At 61.8% G+C, this 20,436-nt stretch overlaps 1 protein-coding gene across 2 annotated transcripts in view; it reads left to right on the top strand.

The window, feature by feature from the left end:
- Brf1 (BRF1 RNA polymerase III transcription initiation factor subunit) overlaps window positions 1-3,517 on the top strand; it is a 54,655-nt gene extending 51,138 nt beyond the window's left edge. For both annotated transcript variants that reach the window (XM_047534287.1, XM_047534278.1), the window contains exons 16-18: window positions 1,911-1,962; window positions 2,526-2,697; window positions 3,241-3,517. In XM_047534287.1, coding sequence (XP_047390243.1) covers window positions 1,911-1,962; window positions 2,526-2,697; window positions 3,241-3,278 — 262 coding nt within the window. In that variant the 3' untranslated portion in view covers window positions 3,279-3,517. The remainder of the gene's footprint in view (window positions 1-1,910; window positions 1,963-2,525; window positions 2,698-3,240) is intronic.
- Window positions 3,518-20,436: the final 16,919 nt, after the last annotated feature.

The following is a 20,436-nucleotide window of genomic DNA, read 5'->3' as shown; positions in this document are numbered from 1 at the left end:
CGCAGGGCCAGCAGGAACCTGGTAGTTCACCCTGCAGGGCTCCAATGCTCAGTTACTTGGTCACGAGGTCTGGACTGCTAGGGGCTTCTGGGTAGGGTGGGGAGGGGCCCAGAAGAATAGATGGGCTAGGAGGAGGCCTCACCTGCAGGGCCCTGCAAGAGAGGCTCCAGGCGGGAGGCTCCATCTTCCCCAGTGCCCTGTGCTTAGCCAGGCAACTCCTGCCTCCAGCCCCAAGGTGGCAGTGCTCTGGCCGCCCTGCCTGCCACGGTCTGGTCAGCTGCTCCAGTCCTGGGCTGGTGTGTGCCCCCTGCTGAGCCCGTCAGGCGGTGGGCGTCACTGAGTGGGGCTGCTTTGACCTGCAGGCTTCCTTCCTGCCCAGGCAGGTCAGTCTGCCTCAGGTCCAGGCTTTTGCTGGGGCCTAGAGCCCCTGCCTGAGGCATTCACCTCTCCAGGGCAGGTCAGATGGGCGTACTCCCCCTCGAAGGTGGGCCAGCAGCCATGCCATCCTGCCCACAGGCTCAGGCCAGGCTTCAGTGGAGTCAGTGTGGTATCGGCCCCCATCCCTGCAGGTGTCAGCTGGGAGGTGCCCCAGCCAGCACACAGCAGCTGCCAGGTGGGGGGGCTTGGCTGTCACCCTCGGTCATGCTGTGTTTGGGGAATTCACTGTGGCATTTGTTGTTGAGGCTGAGAAGTTGCCAGCTGAAGCAGTGGTGAGTTTGGGGGCAGCCACGTGCTGGTGACCCCAGTCCCTGGGACCCTGACTAAGGACCGACTTGGTAGAAGGGAATGCTGGGCAGGACCTTGTTCTCCAGTGCTTATAAACCCTCCTGTGAGGCCTGGCTGGTGAGCTTGATTCCATGGATCACACCGATGGCTACTGGGTGGTTTTTCATGATGTCCACCTGTTCCAGGACCCCTTCCCAGTGTCCCCTGATTCATCCAGTATGTCATAGCTCCCAGGGAAGGCCTCAGAGGACCAGCAGCAGACGGGGTGGCTCCAGTCCTCTGCCTCCCACATGGCTGTGTCTGCCTCTCCCTGAGCCCACGTGTGCCAGCCCAGATGGCACTGTGTGGCTTCCTTTCCCGGGGGGACCCCATCTTTCCCTGCGAGCAGCCTTGACCTGCCGGTGTCGCACGAACTTCGGTGTCGACGTTGCCTTTGTGTTGGGAGGGTTTGAGGACAGCGGGCCTGCAGGGTGCTGCTGGCAGAAGCCGTGGGCCACTGCTGGAGGCCACGTGGGGGACACGGGGCTCTTAGAGCCCCTCCCTCTCCTTCCTCCTCATCGCCTTCCTCTTCCGTGTCACCACTTGGCCTCCTTCAGAGACTGGTGATCAACCAGGGAGGTCACAGGGAGGAATGGGCAAGGGCCACGTGGCTACTGCCCATGGCTCTCACGTATTTCTCCGTGACCACGCAGAGCCCTGGCCCCTTGCAGTCGGGAAGGGGTGTGGTCTGTGGCTTACGTTTCGGTGGCCTGGGCATGGTTCGCTCGTCGATTAATGCAGACACACACCACGGTCCAGTCCAGGACCGACACCGCTGGGCTTCTAGGACAGCAGTAAGGCTGGAGCTCCTTGAGGAAGCAAGGGAAGAGCAGGGGGCCAAGGTCAGCAGGGGGCTGAGGTAGGAAGAGAGATTTGAGGAGGGCCAGGACGGATGTGTCAGAGTGGACAGCCTCCCCAGAACTGGCAGAGAGCCGTGCAAGGCCAGCCGTGTTGCTGGAGGCACGTTCCAGAGGGAGCAGCTCCAACCAGGGCCACAGGCAGGACCGCTGGGTGGGTCCTGGCACACCGAGTGGGTGCCAAGCCCACATTCTCCCCAGCGTGGTGGGGGTGGTGGGGGCGTCCATCCGAGGCAGTGAGAGCCCAGAAGGCAGATGGGCTGAGACTGTGTGCCATCTCTCTTTCAGGTTGAGGCCTCTGGTGTCTACACAGACGGCTAAGAAGGCAGCCATGGGAGAGGTGCGTTCTTCTGCCTAGCCAGGGCATGGCCTTGGGAGTAGCTCACCCATGACCAGGCCTGATGGGAAAGGACCTGGTGGCTGCTGCTGCAACACTGGCCAGGCATGGACAGAGGATCCTGAGCTCAGGGGTGCACAGGGGCGGAGCAGGAGGGAGGCAAGGCCAGGCACAGAGCTGCTGCTCGGGGCCAGGGCCAAGGCTGTGCTGGCCCCCACTGGACAGTGGATGGCAGCAGTCAGGGCAGGCAGACCAAGGGACCCTCCCTCCTGGGCCCTGCTGCTTCTCCTGAGACCTGCCATGTGGCTTCTGGGGGCCTGGTGTGAGGTCTCTCTCACCAGAGGTAGCCTGGGCGGGGTCCTCGGGCCAGGTGTCCCTGTGGGGCAGCCTGTTGTACACCCCAGGAGATCAGAAGGGGCCTGTGGGTGCTGGGAGCTGAGAGACCTCTGCAAGCTCAAGTAGGGTGCTGGGCACTGGGCCCGCCCAGGGCCATCCCAAGAGAGCCCGAGATCTCTGCTGTGTCTGTCCCTCCACTCCCGTCCCAGAGCCTGACCCTGTCCTTCCAGGCTGTGCTCCCAAGTCCTCCTGCCCTGGGAGCAGAGCTGGTCAGGCCAGCAGCGGTCCTGGTGGAGAGCGGCCCTGTGTCATACCACCCCGAGGAGGACGCAGACGAGGAGGAGGCCGACGAGGAGGACGGGGAGCCCTGCGTCAGTGCCCTGCAGATGCTGGGTGGCAACGGTGGGTGTGCTATGTGTGGCCCGTGGGCCTCCTTAGAGAGGCACAGACCATCTGCCTCATGCTCCCCACACGTGCCGTTGTCCTCACACTGAATTTCTCTGAAAGGAAGGAGATTTACACTAAGACAGCGTAGACTGGCCATGTTGATTCTGAGGCCCTGGGGCATGTTGGAAGAGCTGACCAGGGCCTAAGAGGCCAGTTCCATGGGGACAGCAAAGCACCTGCTGGGAAGGCCATGATCTGGGCCTGAGTGTAGTCACTGGGGACACTGCCCAGACAGCAGGGGGCGGTTCCAGGCCTGACATGTGGACAGACCTATGCACTCAAGGGTGGGAGGTGAGGATGGCACATTGCTGACACCTGGCCAGCCAGGAACTGAGGCTCCCACACCAGGCACACCAGCCTCCGCGGTCCCAAGAGAAGCAGGGTTGGGGCCCCAGGTGGTGGTCCCTGCCAGTGGCGGGATGGCCGGCAGCCTCGAGGGAGCAGCTCCTGAGGGCAGCGAGGGGCGTGGCTTCCACCGTCATCCTCTGTGCTCTGCAGATTATGGCTGTGACGGTGATGATGACGAAGGCTACTGAGTGTGACCTCAAGGCCAGGCAACACCCAGGTTCTGGACCCTGATGTGTCTTGTGGGATTGGATGCCCTCTGGGGCCACCGCCTGTGGGCGTGAATGCCGAGACCAGGGACCAGCGGAACACTGCCCTGCTTGCTGCAGAGCCCTCACCCCATGGCCACACGGAGCTTCCATGGGACTTTCTGTTGGGATCATGTTTTGAGCAAAGTAAGGAATACTTGTACCCAGCAAGGGGAACCAGACCGACGGTCTGCGTGTGTCTGATTGGACATGGTTGGGAGTGTCCAGGGTCCGTGTCCCATAGCATATCCCAGCTTCCCAGCCATTGGCCACCCAAGAGACCTCAAAAGCGGGCACTGCGTGTCCCTGTTGTAAGAAAACCAAGGCACAAGGAGGCCTTGCCATTCGTCAGCCAGTGGAGGGCCAGGTGGCTCCAGCCCTGTGGCTCTAGCACCCTGCTTTTGCTGGTGGCCTGAGTGCTCTGCTCTACTCTCCTCCCCCACAGGCACTCTGCTCGGACCCCCGCAGAGCTCGGTGTTCTGCTTGGGATGGTAGCCAGCAGGCGGCTGTGGCTGCTCCTCCCATGCCCAGAGGCCCCCAGCCTCCCCAAGGTGCAGGAGTGCCCACCACCTGGCCAGCAAGGCACCAGTGCACTGGGATCCTGGGCTTATGGGGTCTGCACCACTGCCAGAGGGCGACCAGTGGAGCTGGTCTGCCGTGCAGGCCTCTTCTGTATGCCGTCTGGGGTACAGGCTGGGCTCCCCGTCACATGCAGGGCCAGGCACCTCCTGCCCGAGCCAGAACCGGGTTCAGGCAGGGAGTCGCAGGTGGCCCCGTGGGGGCCCAGGTCTCTTCGTGAACTCCTGTCTCAGGCCTTGCTTTCCCAGATGTGGCCCTGGGATGGAGGGTGGGCAGGTGCTTCTGCCCCAGCACAGGACCCTGAGGAGAGTGTGACTGTATTGGTAAAACCATGCCGTACTGCCCTCCCTGGCCACCTTCTACCTCCACATGGGGTGGGCTGGCTGTCCAGCTCAGGGTCCAGACCCCAACTTGGCACAGAGACAGTGTGTTGGGGCCTTTGCAGCCTCCTGCTGCCCCTCTGCCTGCAGCCAGTCTGGCCCCAGAACCTCTAGAAGTCTGGGGAAATGATTTGGGAAGAAAGAAAGACCTGTTACCTGAGAGATTTGGCTGAAGCTGCTGTTTGTGATTCTACAACCTGCGCTGCTGTTACAGGGTGGCCTGTGGGGAGCAGGCTGGGAACAAGCTTCTGCCAGCCTCCAGGCTCAGTATGTCCGGCCCTGCTATTGCCGTGCTCCGTGGGGACCCTGTGGGCATGTTCTCAGTGCTGGCTGTTCTTGCTTCATAGCCACCCCTGCCACAGGAAGTCCCCCACCTGTCAGGCCCGAGGTCCTCGAGTCTTGCTCCCTGGGCTCAGGTCAAGAGCTGGGGAGAGCTCGGGTGCCTAGCCACTCGAGTGGCCTATCCTGGCCCTTGGCTGGGGAGGAAACCCCTGGAAGCCCCCAGGCTGCCTGAACTGGGGGAAGAGTGTCTGGGTTGCCCAGTCTAAGAACCGTCCTCAGACTGGCAGTTATAAATGTGTGCGTTGTGTGTGCGGGGCGTGGACAGGATGGGTGAGGTCCCCCTGCGGGCTTCCAGTGGAGTGCAGAGCCAGAGAGCACTCAGAAGAGGGTGCACAGGAATGCACGCGAGGGGACGGCATGTAGGCCACTCACTGAGGCTGGAACTCGGAGGAGCACCTGGAAACACCTGTGGGGCAGAGCAGCTGGGCAGAAGGACGGGCAGACTCCAAGGCAGGGAAGGGCTCACTGTGCTTGCCTTACAGGGAACAGGTGGCCGTTTGGGCAGGCCAGAGATGACAGAGCTGGGCTCAGCTACAGACAGGGGAGGGCTGGTGCGGGAGTTCTGGGGGAAATTGGTGCAGTGCTACGGACACTGTATGAGGGGTGTGGAAACCAGAATGGCCCTTCTAGGGTTGTGGCTTGAGCTGCAGGAGCTGGGGCCCGGGGAACAGCAGAGTTTGGCTTCTACACGGGCAGCTGGGCATTGGAGGTGGGCTTCCAGAGAGCCATGGCTACTATTTCCCCTCAGAAGGCCGGAGCTCTGGAGGCCAGGCAGGAGTGGAGCAGGGGAAAGCCTGGCTTGGCAGGGATGCTGTGGGGAGGGCTTGGTGCTGGGCGGGAGGACGCCCCCAGGAGTGGGTGAGGGGCACAGGTCAAGGTCCTGGAATACAGACTCCGGTGACTGAGACCCTAAGAGGCAGACCCTGGTGGGACAACTGTGCCTCTGCTGTGGCCAGAGCCTGGTGCTTGGGCCCATCTGCCTGCCTCCTGATGGGGGGTTGCCACAGACTGAGGAAGGGTCTGGCGGCTGTTTGGGCCCCTGCCTTGGATCTGCTCAGCCTGTGGGGCAGTGCCTCCTTCAGGCCTCTGCACTTGGCTCTTCCTGTGGTCCTTGGACCACACAATGGCAGTCTCAGAGGAGTGGCCTTACTGACCCCTTGTCTGCACTGTTTCCATCTCTGCCAGCAGCCCTTTTGGGTGCTACATTCAAGGCTGGGGCCCTGCCAGGTGTACACACCTGAGACGGGTCTTGCTGTTTCTACCCCCTGCTCCCTCCTGCTGCCTGCCTGGAGGAGGCAACGTCCCTAGACTTACCAGCTGACTGAGCTGATGCTTGGTAGCTACCACTACGCCCAGACATTGGGCTACAGCCAGGGAAGGACTTAGTACTAGCTGGGAACCTGATGACCTGAGGTGTCTGGGGCTTTGCATATGCTCAGTTTCGAGGGGCCTAGGAGTTGCTTGGAGGAGCTGGACACTATAGTAGACCAAGCTCTTTGCCCCAGTATACAAGACAAGACAAAGTGGGGTTCTGGGGCACTGGGCCTTGTCCCTGCTCCCTCCTAGACTGCCGGGCCAGAGGACTTGTGCAGCCTGCCCCAAGCTATCTTCCTGGTCAGTCGAGCCATGCCTAGCTGGCCTTCACCCCTGGAGCTGGGGTGAGGAGTCATCTTAGAGGCAGGCAGGGGTCACCTTCTACATGTAGTTAAGAGGCTGAGGCAGAAGCTCTGGCCCTTCACCTCCTCCAGGCTCCTTGGCCGTGTGCGTACGTTAGCTCAGGGTGAGCTCAGGACTAGTGGTGTCACCTGCCAGCCCTGCACCTTGCCCTTGAGGAACTCCCCTGCAGCAGAGGTGGAGACACCTCCTGCCACTGACCTGCTCTGCTTTGTGGACATGAGCACAGGGACCCAGCTGGACAGAGGGAGCAAGCATAGGCCCTTTGCGTCCTCCCGCCCTGCCCACCTGGCTTTCTTCTGGCACTTGGCTGGGCAGCAGGAGCCTTGCAGGAGACAAAGTCAGAGGTCTGACCCTGCTGGAGGGCACTGCTCTGAGGAAGCATGGTCCCTGTGTCTAGCAACACCCCAGAAACGTCCCCGCCACGCGGCCTCCGTGGCACTCTCCTCCAAGCTGAAAGATAGGCAGTGCCTCCTAGTCCTCAGGAGGCTGTGACCCCAGTTCCCTAGCGTGTCTCAGAGGGGTCTGAGCTGTTTGCCTGTGGTCGGGACCGTGCAGAGGCTGGCCCGGGACCAGGCTTCTCTCCCTGGACTCCATAGCCTTGGAGAGTCGTCCTGGAGGGGAGATCTGTGGCTGTACCACTGAAGTAGCCTACAAGTCTTGGGCCTCTTGGGCATGGAGGGGCTCTGTTGCACTGTGTCAGCCTCCCCCAGCTGGCCCTGCTGCCTGCGATCTGATGGGGTCAGAGCAGCAGTGGATGCCACAAGACCTGTGGGAGGCCAGGCAGCCCCCAGCCCACAGGTCAGAGGTCCTCTGATGGCAGGTGGGCTGGCCTGAAGTGTGGCAGATCCACATAGGCTGAGGGTGCATCTGGCCTGCCATGGGGCGAGGGCCTGAGTACTGGTGGCCAGCATGAGCCCAGCCAGGACTGTGCACACCCCCTCACAGGTACACGGTGCACAGCCACGTGCCACCGGCACATAGACCCATGCAGCAGCAGCTGCCTGTGTGGGCGCAAGCACACCCACACACCCACTGCACGCACGTGTCCTCGAGCACCTCCATCCGCTCAGCAGTGTGCCGGGTGCACTCCCAGGCCCACCGCCCCTGCAGGCTCTTTTGTCCCCTGGCCACGGTCCTGGGTGCGCTGCTGGGCCTGGAAGCCAGTGGTGTGGGCTCTTTAGTCATTAGTCTGGGCCTGGGCCTGCTGCCAGGGTGAGCCTGCCTCCCCCTCCCCTCCCGATCTCACGCCCAGTTGGGGGCCATGTGGTGGGGTGCAACTCCAGGTTCCTGCAAGAGGCCCATGGGGACCCTGAACAGGCCGACTGCCCTCAAGGGCTCGGATGCACGGGTGGATGGGGCTGGGTGAGGGTCCATGCCTCCTGGTGGCCACAGGCAGCAGCACACTGTCGGGTCGAGGGGAGGCGGAGGTGGGGTCATGATCTTTACCCCTTGGGATACTGCCTGCCTGCAGTCAGGGCAGGTTGTGGGCACCCTCTCCACCTCACCATGATAAGACCCACTTGTGCCGTGGCCCAGACTGCCCAGGGGCCTCTGCACCCCTGCCCCTGGACCCTGGGAATATGCCAGGGGGCTTTGTATGGCAGCTGGCCCTGGTGGTCCTTTTCAGGACTGCAGACTGGTGACACTGTTCTCAGCACCGACCCTGGGCCAGCAGGGGGCGCTCCAGGACCAGCTGGGCTTGTGGGGGCGGGGTGCAGCTCCTGGGCAGCCCTTCTGTCACCTAGTCCTGTGAGGTCAGAGGAGCTCTCTCCTGGCCTTGGACGCTGGGCTCTACCTCTTCACCAGTCTGAGGCACCTGCCCCATGGCCAACACCCTCTCCAGCCTTTTTAGTGGTCACAGCCACGCTGCAGAGTTGTGCTGTCTTTGGGGGGGACACAGAGGGACCAGGTGGTTCCCTAGGTGGTGGTCTGCCGGGCAGGGTCTTGAGCTCTGCCTGCTGGCCAAGCTTGGCACTGTGGAGCCACCGCCTCCCTATGGCCAGCATCTGTCCCTGAGTCCCATACTACGTGCCTGGAAGGCTAGCTTGTCCCAGGGGAGGCCTGGGTGGAACCAGACTGGCAAGGGGTGGGGCCCAGGGTCAGTGGAGACTGCAGTCAGGGCCTGAGGCCTGCCCAGGCCTTCAAAGGGGCCATGGGCGGTGGCAAAGGGCAGGCTCTTTATGGTTTTCCTGTGGGAAGAGGAACCTGGCTCAGGAAGCCATTGTCCCCACACAATGGGCCTGGCCGAAACCCACAAGGGCTAGAGCCCCAAGCTGCTGAGGCCCAACCCTGATCTCAACCATGGCCCCAACTTCAGTCTTCATTCTGACCCTGACCTAGACCCTGACCTGGCCCATCTCTGATCCTCATTCTACAGTGCCCTTGGTTACCACCACCCCAGCTGACCGAAGCCAGGGAGGAGTCACTAGCAGCTGGGTTTTGGGTGCTCCCAGAGCAGCTCCAACGGGCCTTGATGGAGGAGGCACCCTGCAGCCAGGGCCAGTCCAAAGGTGAAGAGGGTGGGGGACTCTCAGTGTCCACTGGGCAGCCAACTGGGGCTCTACACTTGCCCCACCACTCAGTCCTGGCAGACCCAAGAAGTCTTTAGCTGGATCCAGGTTGGGGCAGAGGCTATGGCTAGGCAGGCCTGGCCATTCTTAGTGGGCTAGCGGCAGTGTTCACCCTACAGGTAAGGTGGGTACACACCTGTCCTTGGTGACTGAGAGGTCTTTACATCAGCCCAGAAGGGTAACTGTTTTCCCCAGTTTAAGGACAGCATTGTGTGCCTGCTGTGGCACAGACCATGTGGTCACCCAGCATGCCCCAGGGGACAGCCACCATGACTTAGCCCCCAGAACCTGGTGGAGCCAAAACCAGGCACTACAGGGCTGCCATGGGTGGGCGGGTGCAGGTGTGTGCTGGGGACCAGAGCTTGGGCAGGGTCACATGATCATCTATAGGGAGGCAAGGCCAGAGCGGTCTGCCCTCTGAAGTTGCTGGACATTTGCACTAAGGGAAGTGTTGACCTACTTCTAGTTCCTGAAAAGCAGCTGAAGGTCGCCATTTCCATCGTGCTCATGTGCAGCCATTTTCTGTAACAAGCCACTGGGAGCACTTCCCTTAGCTACGTGGCCTCTGAAGTTGGTGGTAAAAACAAGGAACAGAAAGCAGGGAAGCCAGAGCGTCCACTTGGGTTTCCCTGGGCTCAGGCACACGTGCAGATGGCCTGTGTGTCCCCATCGGCAAGCACACGATGGTGGAAAAGAGGGACCCGTCCTTCACAGTGCATGGACTCTGGCCTGGGGGGTGGGCTGGGCTGGGCTGCCATCCTCCCCAGGTCACCCAGGTTCACCACCTCCATCCAAGTTACCCTCTCCTGAAAGCCCCTGAGCAGAGCATTCCCTCCAACCCCAAGTGCACACAGGACTCTGGAAAATACAAGTTCCCCATCATTGTTTTGTGATTCAGTCTGCAAGCGTTGACAAAACCCTGGGACACCTGCTCAGAGTCTAGAGTGCAGCAGGGAACAGCCGGCCCTGGCCTCAGGGCTCATGCTCCACACCTGAGCCTGAGGTAGACCCTGGGACGCACTGCGGGAAGATCCAGCAGTGGCAGAGAAGCGGCACTGCTGAGCAGCTGGGGCAGGACCTGGACCTGGCAGAGTGGCATGCTTGCTGGGTTCCCTTGGTTCTAGAAAGCCACAGCAGGTGGCTGCAGAGGGGTGGAGGCTGGGAGTGCCTCACGTGGGCTCAGGAGGCGGGTGAGGTTGGCTCCTGGCCAAGAATCTGGGCTTGGGGGCTCATGAGATGGGCTGGGGCTGTGGATGGAAGAGTGGGACGGCGAAGGCCAGCCAGCAGACAGAGGACTGGAGGCCACCTGTGGCTGATGCCTGGCCCTGACTGCTATTTAGGGACAAGACAGGGACCCTAGAACAGGGAGGTCATAGGACCCAGGCCTCATAGGCTTCTGTCCTGGAGGCCTAGCAGGCCCGGAGGGGAACTTGATCCTGGCCATTGGGTAGCACTGCAGGATAGTTGGGTGGAGGTGGCAACCTGAGCAGCCTCTTGTGTCTTTTATTTATTTGGTACTAAGAACTGAGCCACATCCCCAGCTTTTTTTATATTTTGAGACAGGGTCTCACTTAAGTTGCCTTAGGGCCTCACTAAATTGCTTGAGCGTGTGATCCTCCTGCCTCAGCCTCCTGAGCTGCTGGAATTATAGGCGTGGACCACCATAGCCTGCGCCTCTTGCAGGTTTTACATATGTGGGCTGGGGGCTACACAGCCTGCACCAACCCTACTCAAGAGGGAGGCATGTCCCCTTTAGGCAGGAACCCACCCAGATGGGTGTTCACTGCTTACCTGGGGGTATCAGGCACAGGGAGGGGCATCCTGCACTACCAAATCGAGGGCAAGCCTCCCTGGGGCTCTCTCTGCCCCTTCTCAAGTTCAGGTCCCATCTTTATGGGTGAATGTCCCCAGGAGTGCTGGGTGGGGTGAAGGGTCAGTCCTGCCAGTGGGCAGCATTCTCTGGGTTCCTGCTGACAACCCAGTAAAGCTCAGGGACCACTCCCGTGGAGGGCAGCACCTCCACTTAAAGGTCCCTGAAACCCCAGGGTGGGTGTTGGGGTTGGGCCAGGAAGGGTCGTGGGTGAGGAGGAGGAGCCCAGATGGGACACAGGCAGTCTCAGGGTAGAGCAGAGGCAGGGCCCTCCTGCCCGGGGCCCAGGTGATGGCTGGGAGAGGGGCAGGGCCAATGGAGCTCTGGGAGTAGGTCAGACAGGCCGGAGAGGAGGGGACGCCCAGCCCCTGGGTGGGGAGCCAACTCCTGGCTGCAGAGCTGGAGCTGTGTGCTCAGCGATGAGGGCCTTGTGTCCTGGGGAACGAGCAAGCAGGTGCAGGCACCTCGGTCCTGCCAGCTGGGTGGGAGCAGGGGCTGGGGCTGCCTGAGAGGGCAACTGAGCAGCCCCCTGAGTGGAGGGTGGGGCACGGCTGGAGGGCAGAGAGGTGGGGCCAGACTGCAGAGGTGCAGAGGCACGCATGGGCTGGGGCGTCCCCCTGCCGGGCCCTGGGTGAGTCACTGCTGACCCGGTGTCCCGGCGCCACGGGGCCCAGGCCACGCTTGCCACAGGAAGCAGTGAGGGCTGATAAAAGGCAGGAGTCGGAAGCTGCCTGGCCTCCCACTTCCTGCGACCAGAGTTCTGAGGCTGGGCACTGGCGGGCATCTGCTTTGTAGACCCAGGTGTCCACAGCCCAGCCCAGATGGCTCACAAGACAGGACACAAATGTGCCCCGTGGCCTGTCTGGCTGTGCCCTCGGAAGGCATGGCAGGAGGTGTTCCGTGGGCATGAAAAACCCCAGGTGGCTGCTGGTGGACGTGCCCACCTAGGCAGGCCACAGAGGAGTCCGCAGGCACGCAGGAGATGGGTGCACACAGGAGGGCACTGGCTCCCTGGATGATGTGACTCCAGATGGGGCAACCTTGCTCAAGGCACCCTGAATCACGTGGGCAGCCTGTATTGGGGGCTACCACCCAGCCTGCCAGCAGGGCCACAGCAAGCACGCACTCACCCGGACTATGCCCCAGGTACCATCTACCAAGTATCACCATTACCACAGTCGCCCACCCGCCTCAGCTCCTGGGACCCTGGCAGCTGGTCACCATGTGGGCAGGCTTCCTGCCAGGGCTGGCCTCCTCACCTGGCTGCCACTTTCTTCACCACCATCTCCACCACCGTGAGCCTCAAGCAGCAGAGAGAACAGGCGAGGTTGCCCTGCTGAGCCTCCTGCCTGGATGGAGGCCGTCAGCACTGCCTCCAGCCTCCCTGGGCTGCACCTGTGCTTGCCTTCCCCCGACACCTGGCTCTTCCATCTCTAGTCTGTGCCCCTGGCAAGCACAACACAAATGTCCCTCCTCTGAGAGGTCCCTTGCCATCTCCTGCCCCTGGAGGGGGAGTCAAAGCCTCTGCCAGGCCCCTGCAGTCTGCCAGGTCCCCCTCCTGCAGCTGTGAACTCTATCACCCCTGTCCTTGAGGAAGGAGTCTACCCAAACAAGAAATGGACTGGGACCACCTCGTCCTGCTTGGGAAGAGTGGTCTGCCTCAGTTTCCCCAACCCTTTAGTTCTTGCCCCTTGCCCAAGGCTCTCTAAGCCAGGGGTCGACAGGTGCTGGGCACTTCTAGGAAACCCCAACATAGGCCCTGTCACTTGTCCCAATTACTGCACTGCAGGTCTCACTCAAAGCCTGTCCAAGTTAGGGTGGGGAAACTGATGTACCTGGGTCCTCCAGAGCCTGCTCAGAGCTGACCCTTGATCTGGCTCTGGAGTGCAGACTGGGGAAGGGCAGCCCCAACTCCTCTCTGAAGCCTGATCTTGTGGTCCAGTCTCCATGCAGTAAACTGCTCAGGGCCTCAGAAGGAGGAGCAGTTCCAAGGAGGATTAATATGGACTCCCAGCAGCCCCTTGGAGGCTGTGGGACAGTGCTACACAGCCCAGGGGCAACAGGAATGCCCTGCCCTGACACAGGGCAGAGATTACTTGTTGAGGGCAGAGCCTCCCTGGGGCACGGTCTCCTGCTAGGCATGCAGATGCGAGGTCCAGGCTGTCCCTGCGGGCATATCCAGCTGCTGGCGACCCTACCCTCCCAGGAAGCCAAGCGACGCTGCAGGCCACGCAGGAGGCCGTTGCACCCAAAACAATGAGAAGGAAGCACAGCAGGGCATTGAAGTTCTCAGCATCAGGATGGACGACTCATGCTAGGGGAAGGTGGCGGGGAAACACCAAGTATCACGCCCTTTCCAGTCACAGCGACCGGGTAGCGGCGGTCGACGGTCGAGTGCAGGGAAGGCGCATTGCGGGCCCCGTCGGGCCCCGTCGGGCCCCAGGGGCAAGCCCGGCTCCCGTGCGCTGCCGGGATTGGTCCGTGAGTGGCCGGTCAGGGCGCGCCAGATTCTCATTGGCCCCGTTGGATTGTGCTCTGCTGTGCCTCACGGTGGTGCCGGGCCGCCGACCTGCGGAGACCCACAGCAAGCGGGGACTTGGGCGCCTGGCTCGCCCCTGCTCTGGGTCCACCGGCAGAGTCTTATCAGTGCGGGCAGCTGGAGGCCCGTCCCTGCGCTAGCTCTCCGGCTAATTCAATGGCCATTGTCCGCCGGCCTCTTTGTTCAGGAGGTGGCCACTTCCTGCAGGACTGAGATGGGGGCTGGCAGCAGGAAATCCAGACACGGAGGCCGACCCGGCCAGGGGTCCTGCCCCGGGGGCTCGGCTGGGCCCACCGCCTGCTGCGGGTGTGGGTGAGCTGGAATGTCCCCTCCCAGGGAAGCAACAGTGGGGCCTGGGCTTGTGAGATCAGATCCTGTAGAGCTGGGGGAGGGGGCAGAGGAAGGTGGAGGAGAGCCCTCAGACTGGAGTACCCTCCAGTTCTGCTGCCTCCCTCTGATCCCTGGCAGGGGCTGCCTGGCTCAAAAAGGTTAAGAACCACATCATGTGAAATGGGTCAGGCTGGGGACACCGACCTGGGGAGGGACTGTGAGGTGGGAGTGAGGTTTCCCATCCCACCTCCCTCTCCTGGGCCTGTGGCACCTCTGGTCTGCTTTCTGGGGTCCGGCTGACCTGGCACAGGACACCTGTCTGGCCCACACACCTGGCCCATGGGTCATTTCAGCCCAGAACTCTGGCAAGGGTTTCAGCCACATGTTGACCCACAGTGGGAGAGGTGTCTGGCCCACTGGTCCTCATGCTGGCACCCAAGGCCAGCTGGCAGTAGAGGCAGAGCAGGTCACAACCCATGCCCACGGGTGCAGCCTCCAACCCTCCCTCTTGCCCCGGATGCCTGCCCTGCACTCTCCCACCTCATGCAGTCCGACTCCGTGAGAAAACAGAAACCACAACAGATATCTCAAATAGGAACTGAATTTGAGGAGTGGTCTTGGACAGGTGGGTGGAGTCTGCAGAGCCAGGCAACCAGAAAGGAGCTGCAGCTCAGGCTGTAGTGACCGCAGAGGTCAGCAAAGGCAGCGGGAGCTGCTACCCAGGCCCAGGGCTGCCGTGTTCCAGCTGTGTCACTGGGCAGGGAGAGCCTCCTCTTGGTCACTGCCATCATAGCTGCCATGGGGCCTGTCCCCACTGTTGCTGCCACCACCATGGCTGGCCAAGGCTTACAGAAGCTGGACAGACCTGGCCGCCTCCTCCTCCTGCCCAGGCCCTCACAGGAGCCTGTGAGGGGGCAAGCCAACAAGGGGGCTGGGACTTGGAGGGGCGGAGGGGCCCAGTAGGAGCTCTTCTGTACCCCAGCTCAAGAGGCAGGGCGCAGTTGGGACTCGCCAGAATCCACGTGCAGGGTCCTAACTCAGGTCCTCCCTGGGAGCCCAGAAGGCTCAGGGTGAGCAGATGGCCCCAGCCTGGCTTCTTGTCCCTCGGGCACATTTTTCCTATCTCTGAGCCTTGTTAACTCATCCACAGCGTGGGGTTTGTGCAGATGAAAGGAGGTGTCAGGGGGACAGTACCTGCAAGGCACTGAGCCTGGGGCTGCTGACAAACAGCTGTGGGCACTTGCAGAGGACCTGGTCCCTCCAGGGAGAGATGGGGAGCTGCACCATGCTGGTGCCTGTGAGCCAGGCAAGGAAGCTTGGCATGAGCTGATGAAGGTCACAAGGCCAGGAGAGGGCAGTGGGGGCCTGAACTGGAATCTCCTGTGTCCTGAGAAACAAGCCACCGTGGTCCCATGCAGAAGAGGTGGGAGGAGCAGGGAGAGTCCCGACCTCAGGAGAGGAGAGAGGACTGGCTGGGAAAGCTGGCCCCAGGCCGCCAGCCCCCAGGCAATGGTGAGGGGCCAGAGTTCACTGGGTCACTGCAGCGGATCAAGTGAGCACCTGGGCAGCTGCCCTCGTGCGGTGATGCCAGAAGTATGGAGTGGGGAGCGGGGAAAGAGTGAGCCCAGGCAAGGACCCAGAGGGAGGCAGGGAGGCAGGGCTGGTCCAAGGCCGAGGGGGGGAGTGGGCTGGAGGTGGTCCAGGGGCTGCTTTACAGGCAGCATGCGCCCTTCGCCCAGGGACTAAAGCAAGGTTGAAACAGAGCTGGGGAGGTGGCCTGACGGGCCAGGTGCTGCTGAGGAGGGAATCAGCAAGGCCGTCTCCTGGGAGACGGGGTGGTGGGGTGGCAGGGCGGCAGCCTGCAGAGCTGCAGAGGTTGGATGAGGGTCACTGGCATTATCACACATCTGTCCTAGAGGGGTACAGGTGCCACCTCTGCCACGAGGGACCGTCGCTGCCCCCTGCACAGTCACACATCCTCTGGACTGACCACCTGGGCTGCGCCAGCGAAGCCCTGGCGTCTGACCTTTGCTGTGGCCCCTGAACGAAGGCCCTCATCAGCTGTCACCACTCAGCCCCCCACATCCACCCTGCTCACACTCAAGCCCCCGCTGCCCCTCCTGGACCTCGTGACCTTCAGCTGCTCTGGCCCTTTGCTGCCACAGCCCTGGGACCACAGCCTACACTTTCCATGGCCCCTGGCTCCAGGTCCTCTCCAGGAAGCCCCATGCCATCTGCCAGTGTGGGTGATGCCTGTGTGGCTGCTGCAGCACAGGGGAGGGCAGGGGCTCTGGAGTGGCAGAGGGTCCTCACTCTGCACCCTTCGCCGAGGGCCTCAGAACTGGCGAGGGCTCCATGGCCCCGCCGCGGGCTGGCGGGCCGTCCCACCGTGACTGCCCTCGGTGAAGGCACAAATGCAGGAAACTCCATTCTGTCACTGTTTTCTCTGCGGGAGAGCCGGCCACGCGAGCCATTGTTTGTGGCTGGTGCTTTCCGGGTGGGCTCACTCTGGATGGGCTGAACGGCTTCCCCTCGAGGCCCAAGGGCGCCCGGAGGTTGGGAACACGGGGCTTTGGTCCAGTCACCAGCCCTGGGAGACACTGCACACCCATAGGGCCAGTGCCCTCAGGAAGTGGGGGCTGAGCTGCCCAGCCCTCGGCTCTGCTGGACTCAGGCTTACATAAGCCCCTCCAGTCAGACGGGGCTCCTGGACGTGTGGGGCAGGCATCCCTCCTGTGACCCCAGCATCCCCCCAGGGCCCACAGTGACACGGCATCCCACAAGGGGCAGGTGGCAAGGGCAGTGGTGTGACTCCACTTGGGCTCACCTGAATCTGGGGGCTGCTGAGAGGAACCAGGCGGCCTCCCCACAGGGCAGGGACAGCCACCCCCACGTGCGTGGGGCAGTGCGGGTTGGGTGGTGAGGGGGTCAGTGGGCAGGCTCCTTGCTCCGGCACCCCTGCCAGCCGGGCCTGGGTGTCGGGGGTGTGGGCCATGCTGCATGTTCCCTTCAGCCGCCCGGTCTCTGAGTTCTGCCACCCAGGACTGCCTGGCATTCAGGGCTCCAGATGCTGGCCACCCTGCCAGAGGGCTATGGCCCCTAAGTGCTCCTGGCCCACACAGGCCCACAGGCCCTGTCCCCCACACGCAGTCACATTCCTCTGGCATCCTCAGACCTCCCTGAAATGACGTACAGATGACAGACCAACAGAGGAGATAAGACCAGGCGAGAACAGTTCACAAGCATGGGAGATGCAGGCAGGCAGGTGGGCAGACAGCAGCCGGTGTCTGGCCCCCCGGACGCTGCTGCCCCCTGGAGACCTTGAGGGCCAGAGCGCCTCAGCGGTATCCAGCAAGAGGTGGCTGACTGTGGGACCCCAGCTGGAGCAGACAGCCCACTGTCCCCTAAAGACACAGCAGGGAAAGGGGGCCTGCCCATGTCTCCAGAACAGCAGTGCAGGAGGGTGGAGGTCAGCAAGGTGCCACGGAGACTGGCAGAGCCCAGAGGTGGCTGCACACTCAGGCACTCAGCCTCCTAAAGATCTGTCCTGAGAAACGGAACACAGCGGTCAGCAGCTACAGCCCTCCATGGAGCCAGGGCTGCGATGCGCTGTTGGTCTTTGTGCCTCTCCAACAACTCTCCCGGAAACTGCAGCCAGGGACCACAGCAAGGTGCTGACAGAGAAAACAGGTCATTTTCCAGTCCCTCAGAGGCCCCGATTGGCTTGAGAGTGTGAGCAGCCCCTGGAAGTGCTCTCCATCAGAGCTCTTACCCCGCCCAGCCTCCGACCCAGCACGAGGCGAACAAAGATTCCCAGCCAGCCAGCGCTCCAAGCCAGTCTTCCACACATCGACTCCCGCTGCTTCGGGCATGTGCTCCTTTACACCGGGAGAGAACCCAGGCCAACAGACCTGAGGGTCCAATGTGGGAGCGGGGAGGCCGTCCTCAGGGACTGATGGACGGAGGTATCTGGAGCCTGTGTGTGCCGGTGGGAGTGGCCACCAGACTCCAGTGTGGCACAGGGATGGTACCTGGGGGGTGCTGAGGATGCTGTTTCCCCCAGGGGACCATTCTGATATGCCTGGCATGCAGGAGGACTGAGGCTGGCCTCTTAAAGCCAGCACTGCAGAGCAGCCCGCAGCCCTGCCTGATCCTGGATGTGGGGTCTATGTGCCAAGTCCCTGGGCTCCTCGGCTTCTGACTTCCATGCTTCCCACCCCCCTTCGTTAGCTGGTCCTCGTGCCGGCCACTCCCAGGGTGGCATGCTGGATTCTCCAGATCCACAGCCTGCCAGTTGCCCCACTGCCAGGAACCCAGTGTCTACTTCCTTACCTGACAGGCTGTGGACATTGCCCAAAAGCTGCCTCTAGAGGCCCTGCCCACCAGGCCTCCAGGTTCCCTTGCCTCTGCCCACTCTGCCCGGGACAACTCTGAATCTGTCCTTCCCTCTCATCTCATCCCTGGCAGGGGACCTTGCCCCGCTCCCCTTGCAGAGAGAGGAAGGCACTGTCCTGCAGATCTGCAGATCCTGGACCCTCAGACCTAGGACTCTGCCCTGGCAGTGGTGCCACCTCTCCCAGTGTGGGCCTGCTGGGTATCCACACCCGATCCCAGAACCTGTGGGTCTGGGACCTCACGTGGCAAAAGGGACTTTGCAGATGGGATGAAGTGAGGAACCTGAGATGGGGTGACCCTGGGTTATCAGGATCCTAAATGTGATTGCAAGTGTCCTTGGAAGAGGGAGTCAAGAAGATAAGGGAGTGGAAGCAGCAGAGCACAGAGGCACTGCTACTGCTGGCTTTGAACAGGAAGGGGCCACGCGTGTCAGGAGTGGGAGTGCTTCTAGAAGCTGCAGAAGCCAAGGGACGCCACCTCCCTGGGGCACCAGACAGGATCAGCCCTGCCAACACCCTACCCAGGAAGACTGTGGGATCTAGCCCTCCAGAGCTTGAGTTCTGAGCCATGGTGGGTGCAGAGGTCTGTCTCACAGTCAGCGGCCACAGGGAACCCACAGAGGGTCCTCTGGCCCATCCCACGTGCTGTCTCTGCCTCTGAACATGCCCTGGACAGGGTCACCAAAGCCCCCATGATGCCAAGCCCAGAGTGATTTTTCAGAGGTTTCCCTCTTGGCTTGGCCATGGTCCCCATAGTGTCCCCCCTCCTCTCCCTCTTGGTGAGCCCCTCCCCCATAGGGGCTCCTCCTCTTGTGTCACTCCTGTGGAACTGCAGCCACCACTCTGGAAATGGCCAAAGTCCTTAAGTGGTGTGCTGGCAGCCCCTGCCTTGACCCTTCCAAGGCTCAGGCTGCACCCTCCAGCCACAAACAAGCCTGCTCAGCTGGCTAGCAGGGATGCTACCCCCGCCACGCCCCGGGAGGAAGATAGCAGTGCTCGGTGGAGCTGAGGCCCAGGTGAGCAGGCCAGGGCAGGTGGCTGAGCAGGTGGCCTCTCATGAGACAAGGCCTTCTGCCTCCAGCCTTGGTCTGAGTTGCAGCTGGAAGCTCAGTGATTTGTCCCCAGGACCCAAGCAACCCCAGGCAGGAAGTGAGTGAGACTCACCTGTGCCTCTGCAGTAGGAAGGGGCCGATATGGCCACTGGCTGGGTGGGTCAGCTTCTGGGATGGCTCACTGATGAGTGGTCTCTCTGGTCTCTCAGCCAGAACCCTAGGCTGGACAGGCCAAAGCTGGAAAGCAGTCCTTTACAGTTATGGGTGGTGAGGGTTCATCTCAGAGGACAGCTCTGTGAACCACACATCCCACTTTGTGGCATTCCCTTCCCTTGGAAAGGTGGTGGCCCAGGATGCAGTGAGACGGACTCTATGTGACACTGGACACCAAGTCATAGAAGTCTAACAGCTCTGCCTGGCCTGATAAACATGCGCCAGGGGAAGCCAGCTACCATGGAGAATCCATGCACCGTAAGGAAACCCAAACTAGCCATGGGAAAGGTCACATACCATCTACCTGAGGGCCAAACACTAGGTAAAGAAGCCATCCTGGATGGCCCACCTGGGACTAACCTTCAGAAGACTCCAGATCCAGCTGTCACCTGGTTGCAACTGCAGAGACCCCAAGCAGAGCTGCCTAAGTGAGCTGTGGCAATTCACAGACTGGGAGAGATACAGTGCTTTAAGTTTTGAAGTTCTGAACTTGCTGTTGTACAGCAACAGTTAACAGGGACCTGGGAGTCAATCTCAAGTCCACACGCCAGGACATGGTTCAGAGAGCAGGTGCAGGTCAGGGCTCCATAGCAAAGGTCTTCAGCTCCACCACACAGCGTTTTCACCTGCCCCTGGGAAGGCAGTGGTGGCACGTGGTCTGTCCAAGGAAGAATTCCAGCTGCCTGGGGCCTTTCCACTGTCCAGGAGGCTGTCCCAAGCGTGGGACTTCTTGGGTCAGAGAACAGCAGCTGGCCCATGACAGACAGCTGGCCCCAAAGCTAGATAAAAATCAGTAGCTCCTTCCCCAAGTGGCAGGTGGATTGTTCAGACCAGGCCAGTTCCTTTTTGTGGGAATCAGGAGGAGAGACGGCCGACTCTGCGTGGGCCCCCTACCCCACCCCAGTCCCTTCCCCTCTCCTGCAGACCCCCCTCGCCCCCAGCCCTCCTTCCTACTGGCTGAGCGGTGTCTACACTCTCCCCCACTGTGCTCACCCCTGGTCCTCCCCGTTAGCTCCACTAGGGCGCCCAGACCTCAGGCTCCTGCAACTCCCCGCCAGGGTCCAGCATTCTGCCCGTGGAGGACTGCCACCCCTGCTCCGCCCTGGAACGACTTAATCGTGGGGTTGTCACAGACCGCAGAGGGGCAGGCATCCC

Source organism: Sciurus carolinensis, chromosome 2, assembly GCF_902686445.1.
Source record: "Sciurus carolinensis chromosome 2, mSciCar1.2, whole genome shotgun sequence".
Lineage (NCBI taxonomy): Eukaryota > Metazoa > Chordata > Mammalia > Rodentia > Sciuridae > Sciurus > Sciurus carolinensis.
This window is presented reverse-complemented; position numbering and strand designations above follow the sequence as displayed.